General features: G+C 39.8%; 1 protein-coding gene across 5 annotated transcripts in view; it reads right to left on the reverse strand.

The window, feature by feature from the left end:
- LOC134320568 (costars family protein ABRACL) overlaps nt 1-16,588 on the reverse strand; it is a 170,723-nt gene that overhangs the window by 121,673 nt on the left and 32,462 nt on the right. For all 5 annotated transcript variants that reach the window (XM_063002022.1, XM_063002020.1, XM_063002021.1 and 2 more), the window contains exon 3: nt 384-489. In XM_063002022.1, coding sequence (XP_062858092.1) covers nt 384-472 — 89 coding nt within the window. In that variant the 5' untranslated portion in view covers nt 473-489. The remainder of the gene's footprint in view (nt 1-383; nt 490-16,588) is intronic.

A 16,588-nucleotide genomic window follows, 5' to 3' on the forward strand; every position in this document is an offset into this window, starting at 1 on the left:
GCAAAAATGCAGCACGTATCTAGAGAGCAGCGGCAGACAATCCATAACATGAACATACTGCTTTAAAAATGGGTCCCTAATTTACCAAAACAAGTAATATCAAGACTATTACTTGTGATTTCATAGCAAACAGACTTGTACAATACCATTAGTTTTTAACCAGCTGATGCACATTATTAAATGCTAAATCACATAACCTATTATTTTTAAAACTAAGCTAGGGAATTGTGAGCTCCTCATACTATTTCTGGTTAAATCCAGTTCTTACTGATGATAACAGTCATAAATCAATACATTTATGTAAACATTAACATGGACATCAGTGATGCAGTATACACAAACAGAAGTCAGACAGAGAAAAAGAGTTGTAGTCTTAGTCTTACCTTGAACCAGATGTGTCACACGGTGAGCCCTTTCTTTTGCGTGACTCTGGGGTGGCAGGGTCAAGGGCACTCTCACCTGAGGCACTCATGTTGAGTTTATACAAAGCTGTGGAAAAGGAAAAGTGCAGTTAGTCAATAAGTTTAGATTCAGATGAGGCACTTGGCCCACCATAAACATATTGACAGCACTAGGCAGGATCAAACAAAAAAGCGCAACAGTACATTTCCTCTGGCGTTTTCTTCTACATGGAATCACACAGTCACTCTTTGCTTGATGCTGGCAAACGTGTTTGGTTTTTATTTTTTGTGCATCTGCTGACTGACTGCAGCAAAAGGTAACCGTTTAATTTTACAAAAGCTACTGCATCACAACGTACAGACGTTAAAGGACCTGCTGGTGATGTTCTGGTACCAGATACCACAGGACTCCTTCAGTTGTCTCGTAGAGGCCATGAGCTGGGCTTTGAAGTTTTGAAGACTTTCATTTGTTATGGAATAAATGCCTCTAAATGTTTTAGGAAGACTGCTGACAGAATATACTTAATTTCACTGCAATATATGACCAACTTTTAAACACTGTCCTCAGATATTTACACCAGCATTGAGGTACCAAAGCTAAAGTTCCAATAGGCATGACATGGTGATAAGACATTGACACATGATCGAGGGGGATTCCAAAAAATGTGAGAACAGCCTTTTTATTCTTTGAATTTCACTGCTTTGTAGCACTGACTGCTAGTGGTCACAGAAATCTGATAGGTTATATCTGATATTTAGATATTAAATCTAAATACAACCAGGTGTTTTCAACTGAAATTATCTGGACCATCATAAGAGGGTTACAGGCCTTGCTTAGGGGCCCAACAGTTAACAATGTTATCTTATGTTAACAATAAGATAACATTGGGTTACCGCCTTAAAACGGAGAGATAGCTGCATTAAGAGATTAAATGGAGGATATTTATTTATTTGTTTGGATTTTAACATAATGTTTTACACACTTTGGTTACATTCATGACAGTTACACAAGATTCATCAGTTCAAGTCTTTAATGTCAAACACAGTCACAGACATTTTTGTATCTCCAATTCACCTCACTTGCATGTCTATGGCCAGTGGGAGGAAACCGGAGCTGCCAAAGAAAACCCACGCAGACACAGGGAGAACATGCAAACTCCACCTGGGAATCGAACCCAAGGGCAACAGTGCTATTCACTGAGCTGCACTTAAATGGAGGATAAAATTATGTTTTCGACAATACATTTAATATTCTATACAGCTGTTTAAGCCTCTTGTGCTGTGTCCTTGTGCTGTTTACATCTGCATACAGATGAGATTATACATCTTCAGTCTTCCCCAGATTAGAAGAGTCCTTGATGTATGATAAATGCATGACAAACACATAAAATGAACAACACGCATGAATGCACGCTCAAAACAATGAATTTGTTTGAATTTTTGTACCAAGAGTGGCATTAAGTCACTGGCCACTTGTGGAGAGCCTCTCAGAAGCTTCAAAGCTGTAACTGAAAATCGCGATTATTCCACATCATGAATATGAAAATAATATGAATTTCTCCTTGCATTTTTCAAGGTCTTAAAATACTTATTTTTCTTATTTTGACCATTTCTCATTTTTGTAAATAAACGCTCTTAATGTGAATACTTTTATTTGGAATTTTGAAAAAAATCTTGTCAGTTGTTGGTACTAACACAAAATTTTAATTTTACTCAAATACATAGTCATATGAAAAAGTTAGGACACCCCATGAGAACCTTTGTCTTTTTGAACATATTTAAACATGAACATTTGAGCTTTATTTGAACAGTACTGAGAGATTACGTTTATATAACTAAACAAATAAAATGTTAAAAATTACTTTTAAACACAAGTTGTAAAATGTAATAAACAAAAATGGAAATTTATTGTGAGGAAAAAGTTAGGACACCCCCACATTTATTACTACTTAAAATGTCTAAAATTAGAATTCAGTGCACCACATCAGCTGCAATGATTAGACCATCCTTACAGGACATTGAAGTTTTATTTAAACCTCAGACATTAGTTTGGTTTGCTCTTAATTGTTAAAGTGAGATCTAAAGAGCTCTCTGAGGTGAGATCTAAAGAGCTCTCTGAGGCCTCCAGAAAGAAGGTTGTAAATGCATATGAGTCTGGGAAGGAATTTAAAAAGATCTCAAAACAATTAGAAATCAGCCATTCCACTGTCCGGAAAATTATTTACAAGTTGTGAACATTTAAAACAACTGCCAACATGACCAGGTCAGGCCGTCCTAGCAAGTTCAGCCAAAGAGCAGACTGTAAGATGTGTAAAGAAGTCTCCAATAATTACGGGACCTACAGCTAGCTCCTGCCACAGTTGATAGCAAGGTACATGCATCTACCATCAGAAAGAGACTGCACAAGTTTGATTTTCATGGGAGGTGTGCAAGGAGGAAACCCCCAAAAAAAACATCAGGGCAAGACTATAGTTTACCAGAGAAACATCTAGACAAAGACCAGGACTTCTGGAACAATGTGCTTTGGACAGATGAATCCAAAGCTGAATTATTTGGGCACAGTAACAGAAGACATGTTTGGCACAAACCAAACACAGCATTTGAGCACAAGAACCTCATACCAGCTGTGAAGCATGGAGGTGGAAATGTCATGGTTTGGAGCAGGGCCTGGCAAGCTCTCCATTATAGAATACACGATGAATTCTTCACTGTATCAGAGGGTGATGAGGAAAATGTCAGATCATCTGTCCAAAAACTGAAGCTGAAGCGGAGGTGGACCATGCAGCATGACAACGACCCAAAACATTCCAGTAAAAGGACTGGCTCAAAGGAAAGAAATGGAGAGTTCTGGAATGACCAAAGCAAAGCCTGGATCTTAATCCTATTGAGATGCTGTGGGGTGATTTGAAACGGGCAGTGTTAATTTTGACAGCAAATTTTGATTTAGTTTTAGTCATAGTCTTTTGACTAAAATGTAATTTAGTTTTAGTCATAATTTAGTCATCTGAATTGTTTTAGTTTTAGTCTAGTTTTAGTCGACTAATTATCATAAGAATATAGTTGACTAAATCTACAGTCGATTCAGTCGACTAAAATACATATTTGTTTGTTTATTAGGATTTTAACGTCATGTTTTTACACATTGGTCACATTCATGACAGGAATGGTAGTTATTCATTACACAGTCATGGACAAATTTAGTATCTTCAATTCACCTCACTTGCACGTCTTTGGACTGTGGGAGGAAACCGGAGCACCCGGAGGAAACTCACGCAGACTCACGCAGACACGGGAACATGCAAACTCCACACAGAAAGGACCCGGAGCGCCCCATCTGGGTTTCGAACCCAGGACCTTCTTGCTGTGAGGCGACAGCGCAACCCACTTAGCCACCGTGCCGCCCTAAAATAAATATAAAGGGTGTAAAATGTAAATGCTTTTTTATTACTTCCGTTAAATTATTTGTCATTATATACACTTACACAAAATGAAACATTTTTAACCAGTTATGGAATATTATTAATGTTTGAATGTCCAATACACACAAAACCAAATTTAACTTATTTCAAACATCTTTATTTACCTGACCTTGCTTATTGAGCATAACAATAACAAAATATTAATGACCAGTAGGCCTGCTCTGCCTGAAAAATATATGCATTGTTTATAACAAATTGCATATTACATTCTTTATAAAACTGGGTACCATAAAAGCAGCTGTGACATTATGTTGCCATTATACTGCCAGCAGTGCCAGATGTTTCAGATGTGTTGTGTTTTTACCCGAGATCGCCCCACATGGTTTACACATCGTCTTGTTTTTCACGACGTCAAATGAGAAATGTGTCCATATATCGACTCTCCTCTTTCTCCCTGTTTACATTGTGGAGTTAACCTGGTTCCATGAGTAAAGAAAGTTCACAGGCTAGTCTGGTCTTCCCGGGTTTAGATCAAACTTGTGCGAGTGTGGTCTTACCGCGGTACAGAGCTATCTCTATCTACGGCTCTTGCCGCGGTACTGCAAAAGATTAGTACTTGTCCCGCCCCTCCACATACGCTAAATTAGTTATGATTGGATCTCTTTCTAACTTGTCCCTACCTTCCACAAAACTAAATCAGTTCTGATTGGATGTCATCCCTGCCAAACATTTTCGTCTCGTTTTTATTTGTTGACGAAAGTGTCGATTCATTTCGTCATAGTTTTTATCTTTTTTTGTAGTTTTTATTTAGTCATCGTCTCGTTTTCGCCATGAAAAAAAGGTTCGTTGACGAAAACTATGACGAAACTCATTCGTCAACGAAATTAACACTGGAAACGGGCTGTGCATGCAAGAAACCCCTCAAACCTCACACAGCTGAAGAAATTTTGCATGGAGGAGTGGGAAAAACTTCCTCCCAGTCAATGTCAGAGACTGGTAGACGGTTATAGGAAACGTCTAATTGATGTTATTTCAGCTAAAGGGGGAAATACCAGCTATTAGGGCATAGGGTGTCCTAACTTTTTCCACACAATAAATTTATATTTTTGTTCATTACGTTTTACAACTTGACTTTGGTTCTCTTGGGGTGTCCTATTTTTTTTACATGACTGTACATCCTCCTACTAAACAGTAAAAACCAAAGAAACTGATCCTTCTGCAGTGATCCTTTATTTTTTCAGTTCTGCAATATAAAAGCACTGTATTATTACTATGAATGCTTGCCATTTAACCGTAGAAACAAAAAAAAAGGACAAACAATGTGTGATATATGTAGACACTAAGAAATAAATAATAGATGTAAACACAAGCCTGGCATTACACTGTTAATGAATGTTAATGCAAGTTGTAAACACGACCTTAAAGTTTAAAAAGAAAGTGGCATACATAATAGCATAAAAAACATCCTAACAAACAACACACTTACCACTGCAAAGCTATTAAAAACCCTCCTTAAGCACTCACTCACTAAACTACCAAGTCACACACAACTTTGCTAACTATTATTGAAACAAAGCCATTCATAGCATAGTTGGATCGTCTTTAATGGCTCACAAGTACTGCGAAATTTCCTAACAGAACCCAGTCACTGTTCTGCACTGTACTAAAGCACACTGACTCAAACAGATACCTAAACCTGGTAAACTAAATCTGCAAAACCTCCCCACATGCTACGCCTGCACAGGGAAACAAACTCCTAAACTTCTAAAATAGGCCTTCACTCTCTTCAAACTCATGTGAGCACACTTGACCTAAACGAACCCAAAAGATGGGGAAAAATGTGGGAGGGACTTGCTGTTTCACTCACGAAAAAAAAACAACATTCACTCACACACGTTGTGTAAGCATGTCATGGCTTACAGAGCTGAGAAACTTTGTGTAAAAAGACAAACTCAAAAAAAGAGCAAAGCCGAGTTCAGGTAAACAAGAGCAGCATAAATCAGTCCGACAGAGAGCGAGATCCCTTGTTCCTGCAGGCTATGGAACTGGTCATGAAGCTTCTTCCAATGCTGTTTGTGTTGCCCTAATCAACTCATAGGCGTCAGAATGATGACGTGTGTCACTGTGCTAAAGGGACAGACCACAGCGTTTCAGCAAGAGGGGAGCAGGAGCATTGTTTACACACTCCTCTCTGTGCTGAGAAGAGAAGACTGGAATAATAGAGCCAGGAGAGGACAGCTCAATGGGGGAAAGAGGCCCTCATGGAAGAACCCAAGGTGGAAAAGTAGAAGGGGGAGGCGAGGGGAGGACGGTGGTGAGAGAGACTTAAGTTTCCGAACAGACAAATTCTGAGATGATGCTCCTCCCTCTCTGCCACCACTGGAATGGTTTACGCCAGGACAAGCCATGCAATCGCTGCTGCTGCTGACTGACTGACTTTAACAGAGGCTGAAAGAGACAAGGCAGTTGGATCTTCTAGGAAACATCATGGAAACACAGGCTGCAAAAACAGGGTCGCTTAACAAGTTGCAGTGACAAAAGTTGCATTTTTCCCAGTCATAAATCTTCTGACACAATGGAAAACCAAGCAGACGCAGAACAGAGCATACCAAACTTACAGAGACCAAAGGCAAGAATCAAACCCGGGAACATACACTATATTGCCGAAAATATTCGCTCGTCTGCCTTCACACGCATATGAACTTGAGTGACATCCCATTCCTAATCCACAGGTTTTAATATGATGTCGGCCCACCCTTTGCACCTATAACAGCTTCAACTCTTCTGGGAAGGCTTTCCACAAGGTCTAGGAATGTGTTTATGGGAATTTTTGACCAATCTTCCAGAAGCGCATTTGTGAGGTCAGATGCTGATGTTGGACGAGAAGGCCTGGTCTCCGCTCTAATTTATCCCAAAGGTGTTCTATCGGGTTGACGTCAGGACTCTGTGCAGGCCAGTCAAGTTCTTCCACACCAAACTCACTCATCCATGTCTTTATGGACTTTGCTTTGTGCACTGGTGCGCAGTCATGTTGGAACAGGAAGGGGCCATCCCCAAACTGTTCCTACAAAGTTGGGAGCATGAAATTGTCCAAAATCTCTTGGTATGCTAAAGCATTTAGAGTTCCTTTCACTGGAACTAAGGGGCCAAGCCCAACTCCTGAAATACAATCCCACACCATAATCCCTCCTCCACCAAACCTTACACTCAGCACAATGCAGTCAGACAAGTACCGTTCTGCCAAACCCAGACTCGTCCATCGGATTGCCAGAGGGAGAAGCGTGATTCATCACTCCAGAGAACTGCTCTAGAGTCCAGTGGCGGCGTGCTTTACACCACGCTGTGCATTGCGCTTGGTAATGTAAGGCTTGGATGCAGCTGCTCAGCCATGGAAACCCATTCCATGAAGCTCTCTACGCACTGCTCCTGAGCTAATCTGAAGGTCACATGAAGTTTGGAGGTCTGTAGCAATTGAAAGTTGGCGAACTCTGCGTACTATGCGCCTCAGCATCCGCTGACCCCGCTCATTTTACGTGGCCTACCACTTCGTGGCCGAGTTGCTGTCATTCCCAATCGCTTCCACTTTGTTATAATACCACTGACAGTTGACTGTGGAATATCTAGTAGTGAGGAAATTTCACGACTGGACTTGTTGCACAGGTGGCGTCCTATCACGGTACCACGCTGGAATTCACTGAGCTCCTGAGAGCGACCCATTCTTTCACAAATGTTTGTAGAAGCAGTCTGCATGCCTAGGTGCTTGGTTTTATACACCTGTGGCCATGGAAGTGATTGGATCACCTGAATTCAATGAGTTGGATGGGTGAGTGAATACTTTTGGCAATATAGTGTATGTTGCTGTAGGACACCTATGCTAGCAGCTGCACCACTGTGCTGTTCTGTGAGCAAAAGTTAGCCAATAGGTCTACAGTAGAAAAGACAATGCTAGTTGTTCAACTGCCGACCAGGACATGTAAAATTCCCTTTATCAGGATTTTTTTTGTTACGGTAGCTTAGCGTGAGTCTTCATACATGATACAAGCCCAATGCTGGCAGAAGATAAGAAGTAGTCACAGACTGGACACGTGTTGGCGGCGGAGTGTGGTGATCAGAGGTGTGCAACTGGAAGCGAATTCTTAATCAGAAATTGAAAATTACTAGATTAAGAGATAAATGGGGATGTGGTGGTCCATAAAAAAACAGGCAAGATGTTTAAATGTTTTACCTTATAAAATGTATTTATTTTTTAAAATATACTTCTAGTTTGCTGCCTGCAACACATGAAACTGGGAAGTTTGTAAAATGAACACCTGTTCTAGAATAATCCACATCTGTTTCTAATCTACCCAAATAGAATAGACTCACATGTTTTTGAGCAGGAATAAGCAGAGGTTTACCATGTTGCATAAAACTAAGTAAACATTTTGCCAATGTTTCTGAATCGCTGAAAACTGTCATCAGTCAACAATTAACCTTGATCTGACAAGCTTACAGCAACCCATTCAAATATGAAACACATCATCAGGTTTTACATTTCCAAGGCTTTGGTGAAAAAAAAACACCTTTTATGTGATTGTTACATAGAACTGGAATCTAAACAACATTATGACCAAAGCTAGATTAGTTTTGCAGCTAATTTCTCCAATCTGTTTCCAACAACATTCAGATCAACATTCAGAGTCTTACCTTCATATTGGAACATGAAGCTAAACATTCAAATCATTTTGGTTAAAATTGCATTTATACATTTCCACACATGCCAATCTTAATGTAACTTCTACCTGCATTTGATTTCATTGAGAGCAGATTCCCTGTTTTGAATTAAAATGCATTTATGATTGCAATGAACCTGATACGTGGAGTCACGTTTACACATGTATATGACGCATCCTCACATTCAGGACATGGCATTCTGGTTCAATTCAAAGTTGGTGAGCAGCGAATGAATGAAGTCTTAGTTGTCAGTATAAACAAAGACAGATCTTTTTGTAATGATGTTCATTTCACATTAGCACATCTTGGAAAAATGATGAGAACATGTTTCTCTCTCTTTGTTTCAGAAACAGAAGTTACAACAGACGTTTTCACACCTACAGTTTGTTTTCTCTGGTCTGAATCAGTTCGTTAACTTGGAGCATTTTTCCCATTATTCGTTTTCTTCTCACATGAGGGGGGGGGTTTCATGTCAGAAGCTCACCCTGCTTATTGGTCAGATGTGCCTGAGGCAGGGACAAAAAAAAGTAAACGAGAAAACGTCCTGTGTTTGGGACTAGTGCATACCTGTATTTCTATGCAATTAAACACTAAGTAATAGCAGAGATGCTATTTCTTTATAGCTGTGGTAACTATCAGGGCAATATAGCAGGATAAACTACATCAGCAGGATGCTGAATTCACTTTGAGGGTTCGTCCAGAAAATGCTGCTGAAAGTGCCACCTTCAGACGACTTAGCAGAAGAATAAAGCTGATACTGAGAATGTAAAACTCCCTGGTAATTTGGTCAGCCCGAGGTCAGACCACGTTCTCACCACAACCAAACCGCTCCATAGTTTATTGGGGACTGGTGTAAAAACACCCTTGGATTTGCTTTCAGAACATCTGCACATCCTTCGGCTTCTGAATCAAAATGTGCTGATGCAGGATAGATTATAAGGCTTATTTAGAACTGAAAGCATTATATTTAAAAACAACAGGACAATGTTAAAACAATTTAATTTATCATTTGTAATGATAAATGAAATATCTTTTTTGGGATGGATTGTCTCCAATACTCAGTGAAAGGCAATACTTTTACTTTCAGTTTCAGCTTGGAGGCTACCGTGGCCACAGGACTAAATAATTAACTATAAGCGTGTGTGTATTTAATTTTCATTTAATTTATAAATGATACGCATTGAAAATCAGGAGATGGTGTGGTGGAAATTTAACTGTAACAAGAACAGTACTTTATTTATCACTCAGTACACTTTTTTTGCTCTCACAAGTCTGGATATTCACTCTTACCAATATCATATCATACCCTACCTCAAAGTGCTTAAAACTCAAACAAATAGAAAAATAATTCGTATAGTCAAAGACAAAGGACACGGCATATGATTGGTTACAATTTAACATAGCAACGCCAAGAATTCGTTACCAAATTTGGTTTGCCAAAGTTTTTGTTCCACCATTATGGCCTTAATCACCCGAGATTAATTATACTACAGCAGCCTTGACCACTCAATTCTCATCCTACCATCATGGCCTTGGCCATCAGACACAAACTTAACCAAGTGGGAGAAAAGAGTGAAAAACTTCTGCAAACCTTGACTCTTCAACTATGTCATAAATTGTTGGTTATTCTGATCGTTGTACATCAAGAGTTCTTTGTAAATGTAGGCAAAATTTTACTAATATAAAAAATATATAATATATTTTCAAAGTCAAACAAGGCAATCGGGTAGCGCAGTGGTGAAACAAGCTAGCACACCAGAACCAACATCTGGAACACAAGTTCGAATCTCATCTCTGCTACTGACAGGATGGACACCGATATGAACAAGGCTTGCCAGAGGGGAATTCCTTATTAATGCCGCAATAACAACCTCTTGTTGATTAATGTGGCTTGCACAGAGACAGCGCATGATACTTATGTCCATCGACCTTGTGCATGAGAACAGCAAATGTAATTGGCTAGTTAGACACAACTAGATTGGGAGTAGAAATTGGGGAAAATGCATATTCAGAGTTACTAACTTACAAAATTGATCAATTAATGTGATGACAAATCAATATCCACAATGAAAAATGCTAAATGTGACTAGAGATGCATGAGTACCGATACTAGTATCGGGTAATAGCCCGATACCGCGCTCATTAACTCGTACTCGTACTCGCAAACGAGGCTCCGATACTAAACATCCGATACCGTGTACCTAGTGCACGCAGGGATTTTCAATACTAATACTAATACTAGAGCTGGGCGGTTCCTGAATCACCCGGGTTAATGATTCGAATCTTTGTACTGAATCAGGAATCACGAGTCCGAAATCTCAATTAACCCGGATCCTACGAGTCCTCTGACTGGCTGCTGCTAAGTATACAAGGCGAGTGAGCCGACTCATTGGAAACACCTCTGACTGCGATTACACACACTGGTGTTCGTTATGTGGCTGATTTTATGCACATGCTATTATTATTATTATTATTATTATTATTAATCAGTAGTAGTGGTATAGATTAGTAATGCAGCATATTTTCTTGTAAGCAAAAGAACATAATATAGTTATATTATTATTAAAATGCAAATGCTTACAGGCTACTTTAGTACTGTACTGCGTAAGGAGTATCACAGCCCCCATGGTAATTTTAAACCCTTGACCCATTAATATACCCATCTGATTGGTATGTGAATCCACCCCCCTCTCCCGCTTGGTCAAGTATTCACTTAAAAAAAGTGTCAACTTGTCACTGACAGGAGAAGTGTGAGGTGCCAAGAGAATCAAGAGAGAAGGATGAGTGCATGGAAGACAAGTGATATTTGGATGCATTTTAATGCAATAAATCAATCACAATCAGAATGTCAGTATAAGTGACTCAACTGACTCAAGTGACCCAAGTGAACCGGATCACATTACTGAGTGACTCAGATTAACCCGAGTCCATAAAATGAACCGAATTTACCACCACTATAAATACTTCGCTGTTTGAGTAGCGCAGTGGGCAGCGCGCATAGTGCACGTTCTTCTGCCCTAGGTTCGAATCCGGCTTAGGGCGAAACTATAGTAACACAAGCAGGGCCGGCGCTATGGGGGCTCTGGGGTGGGCATTGCCCCAACCCTCCCCCAATTTTCTTACTGCCCCCCTAAGCAACGCAGTCCAGAACCGGGCTGCATGTTGGTGTGAAGATGGATTATGTAAAAATGTTGTTTTCACTATTGAGAAAAAATGTTACATGATGTTGTTTATGCATGTTCTTTTACCTAAAATATGGTTCTGATTTATCATTAAAGAATGAAAATAATATATGTTAAACAGCTTAAATTAAACATTTTGATAACGTTCCTATGATGGTGTAAGACCCGTTATATTGTTTACAGGTGTAACCCTAACCCCCCTCCCCTCCCGCTGAGGTAAACAGGGTGTTCCTTATTTCCAGTTCTGAAAGTTGGCAACCCTAGTTCCACTGCACTATTTTACACTAAAAACTACACTATTCCATAATGCTCCAGATTGCATCATTCTAAATAGGTATCAGTATCGGTATCGGCGAGTACAAAAATACATGTACTTGTACTCATACTCGGTTGGGAAAAAATGGTATCGATGCATCCCTAAATGTGACCAAGGTCTTTGTTAGAGTTGGTATTTATATAAAGTGTTTGTACGGCTTTTAAAGGGCTGTGTGCTTCTTCTAAAAAAATCAATCAGCAACATCCCACACTATATACAAAGGTCGTTCTCAAAACCAATGAGTCAACCAGTCATTTTAATTTCCCAGTGACTAATCAATTCTGAAAATATAAACTACTACTTCAACAGAGATGCAGGATGCACCATTACTGGAGCTGGAGATGGGGAAAAAGCTACACTTTTCATCTGCTCAAAAATGATGTTTTGCTTGCCTGTAGAGTGATGAGTAGTGCTGTTGCTGGTGCCTACCACATAAAATAGTCCACACAAAACTGTATCACCACCATTGATGGTTTTACATGCTAGAAACAAAAAGTGGCATTCTGTTAATGAAACAGCCAACCTGCTATATACAGTGCCTTGCAAAAGTATTCGGCCCCCTTGAACTTTTCAACCTTTTGCCACATTTCAGGCTTCAAACATAACGATATGAAATTGTAATTTTTTGTGAAGAATCAACAACAAGTCCGACACAATCGTGAAGTGGAACTAAATTTATTGGATATTTTAAACTTTTTTTAGAAATAAAAAACTAAAAAGTGGGGCGTGCAATATTATTCAGCCCCTTTACTTTCAGTGCAGCAAACTCACTCCAGAAGTTCAGTGAGGATCTCTGAATGATCCCATGTTGACCTAAATGACTGATGGTGATAAATAGAATCCACCTGTGTGTAATCAAGTCTCCGTATAAATGCACCTGCTCTGTGATAGTCTCAGAGTTCTGTTTAAAGCGCAGAGAGCATCATGAAGACCAAGGAACACACCAGGCAGGTCCGAGATACTGTTGTGGAGAAGTTTAAAGCTGGATTTGGATACAAAAAGATTTCCCAAGCTTTAAACATCTCAAGGAGCACTGTGCAAGCGATCATATTGAAATGGAAGGAGTATCAGACCACTGCAAATCTACCAAGACCCGGCCGTCCCTCTAAACTTTCAGCTCAAACAAGGAGAAGACTGATCAGAGATGCAGCCAAGAGGCCCATGATCACTCTGAATGAACTGCAGAGATCTACAGCTGAGGTGGGAGACTCTGTCCATAGGACACAATCAGTCGTACACTGCACAAATCTGGCCTTTATGGAAGAGTGGCAAGAAGAAAGCCATTTCTCAAAGATATCTATAAAAAGTCACCTGGGAGACACACCAAACATGTGGAAGAAGGTGCTCTGGTCAGATGAAACCAAAATCGAACTTTTTGGCCACAATGCAAAACGTTATGTTTGGCGTAAAAGCAACACAGCTCATCACCCTGAACACACCATCCCCACTGTCAAACATGGTGGTGGCAGCATCATGGTTTGGGCCTGCTTTTCTTCAGCAGGGACAGGGAAGATGGTTAAAATTGATGGGAAGATGGATGGAGCCAAATACAGGACCATTCTGGAAGAAAACCTGTTGCAGTCTGCAAAAGACCTGAGACTGGGACGGAGATTTATCTTCCAACAAGACAATGATCCAAAACATAAAGCAAAATCTACAATGGAATGGTTCACAAATAAACGTATCCAGGTGTTAGAATGGCCAAGTCAAAGTCCAGACCTGAATCCCATCGAGAATCTGTGGAAAGAGCTGAAAACTGCTGTTCACAAAGGCTCTCCATCCAACCTCACTGAGCTCGAGCTGTTTTGCAAGGAAGAATGGGCAAAAATTTCTGTCTCTCGATGTGCAAAACTGATAGAGACATACCCCAAGCGACTTGCAGCTGTAATCGCAGCAAAAGGTGGCGCTACAAAGTATTAACGCAAGGGGGCTGAATAATATTGCACGCCCCACTTTTCAGTTTTTTATTTCTAAAAAAAGTTTTAAATATCCAATAAATTTCGTTCCACTTCACGATTGTGTCCCACTTGTTGTTGATTCTTCACAAAAAATTAAAATTTCATATCGTTATGTTTGAAGCCTGAAATGTGGCAAAAGTTTGAAAAGTTCAAGGGGGCCGAATACTTTTGCAAGGCACTGTATATACTGTATATTTCTCCCATAATGCAAAGTCGTTCCCAGGGTTTTCTTTCACACTTCCATTGGATGATGCTCATGGCTGAGTTTGCAAATAGTCAGTGAGGAGCTCACAATCCAAGAACAATCATTAACAACTGCAAACATGTTGCGGGCTCAGTCACTGATCTGTTCATCTGTTGATCAGTTAAAAAAGCAGTCAAGCAGTCAATATGGGGGAAACATCGGTGAACACTTTTCAAAAATCTGTTGGCATACGGAATAATTGGGCTTATAAATATCAATATGCAAGAGACTTAGAAAGCAAATCAAGCCTAGTTTTGAAATACCTTCATTACATTAGTAACTGCAAAAGTCATCAGCTCATCACCATTTACTCAACTGCCTGATGTAAGCTCATCTGCTCTTAGAAGCATTGGCCAAGTTTGAACTCTGGTAAATAGAACCCTGCAAATAAAGTGGAATAATGCAGGTTATGAAACTCACTCTGCAAGAGGAAAAAATCCATATTTCTCATTCACCATTTTAGTGAGTGAGCAGTTACTACAGCCACCTCTTTTTGATAACAGAAGCCACCACGCTTCTGGGAAACCTTTCATTATCATAATACTTTGGAGTGTGTCTGTGGAAGCTTGTGCCCACTGCTTCAAATTTTTTGCAAGGTCAGGCACTGATGTTATATGAGAAGGCCTGGGTCACAATGAACATTTAAATTCATCCCAGATGTGTTTAATAAGCATTTTAACACCCAAATTATACCCAGCTGTTAGCAATTGGTATGGCCGTACAGTGTTTACAAACGGACACACATACGCACACCGAGAAAATAGAGAGGGAAAAAAGAAGAAGAGGGCATGGGGCTTGGACTTTTTCCCACCCTGCACTAATGTCATGTGACTCGATTTGACATAAATTCCAGATTTTGTTTCACAGTTATGGAGCTTTAAAGCGGATGGTCTTATAAATCTCATAAGGCAAAGATCAGAGCAGCTTTGGGACAATGTTTTGAGAGACTCTGGAGACTCTCTACTTGTGCAGTAAGCAATCAGAAAAGTCTGAAGAGAAAGTGCAGAGCAAAGGGAATTCAGGAGCTTAGAGCATTATATAAATTAAATTTCATGATTGCAACTTCTACAGGAAGATCCCATCTATCTGTTCTGGCATGAGTGTGGCCCTGTGCATAAAGTGAAGTCTATAAAGACATGGTTCGATGAGTTTGGTGTAGATGATTTCCAGTATGTGACAGTTGATTACTTTTTTAGTCTAACCTCACTATCTCTTTTTTTGGGATGGATTGTCCAACAAGCTGATAGTCAGGTTCTGAAATGCGTATCTCTGTATGTATGCTTATAAAGCATATAATCCCAGTAAGATTTTTCTTCGATACTCAGTGAAAGGCAATACTTTTACTTTCAGTTTCAGTTTGGAGGCTCCCGTGGCCACAGGAATAAATAATTACTATAGCGTGTGTGTATTAATTTTGGTTCTAGACCACTGGTCATAGCAAGAATATGTATTTCATTGCATTTCAGCCAAAAACAAACATTTATTTATTTATTAGGATTTTAACGTCATGTTTTACACACTTTGGTTACATTTATGACAAAAACAGTAGTTACTGGTTACACAAGATTCATCAGTTCAAGTCTTTAATGTCAAAATCAGTCGTGGACAATTTTGTATCTCCAATTCACTTGCATGTCTTTGGACTGTGGGAGGAAACCAGAGCTCCCGGAGGAAACCCACGCAGACACTTGAAGAACATGCAAATTCCACACAGAAAGGACCCGGACCACCCCACCTGGGGATTGAACCCAGAATCTTCTTGCTGTAAGAAGACAGTGCTACCCACCAAGCCACCATGCCGTCCCGCCAAAAACAAAACAAACTAAACTTATACTGCTTACAGCCAGAGACAAAATATAATCACATGAGCAAACACACACCTCACATGTCAAGCAAAAACACAGACAGGACAAAACACAATGAACAGCCTACATCTACCAAAGGGTTAACCAAAAACACCTGTAACAGTTGTGTGTACAGTTATGTGGGTCCTTCATGAACAAAGCAAACCAATACAATATAGAGTGAGGAGGTGCAGTTTTTTCTGCCGCTGCACTAACTTGAGCACATTTGCAGCTTTGCTGCTCAGTTTTTACAGCTTGTCGCTGCACTCAAAGTTCAATCTGATTAAAGTTTGATCCAATTTGCTGCTGACCTTTTTAAAGTGCCACCAAAGAAACAAATCGTTTATATGACATAGACAGAAGCAAAGCAGACATGGTGTTAAGAAACCGATTCTAAATGTTTTGCAAAAACCTGAACTGTTTCATTTAACCGTCAATCTAGCATAACATTGTGAGAATAATATGGTATGCCATCTAATGAGCTGTGAAATCTGGAAACAGGGTTTGTACT

Source organism: Trichomycterus rosablanca, chromosome 9 (genome assembly GCF_030014385.1).
Source record: "Trichomycterus rosablanca isolate fTriRos1 chromosome 9, fTriRos1.hap1, whole genome shotgun sequence".
In the NCBI taxonomy this organism is placed as follows: Eukaryota; Metazoa; Chordata; class Actinopteri; order Siluriformes; family Trichomycteridae; genus Trichomycterus; species Trichomycterus rosablanca.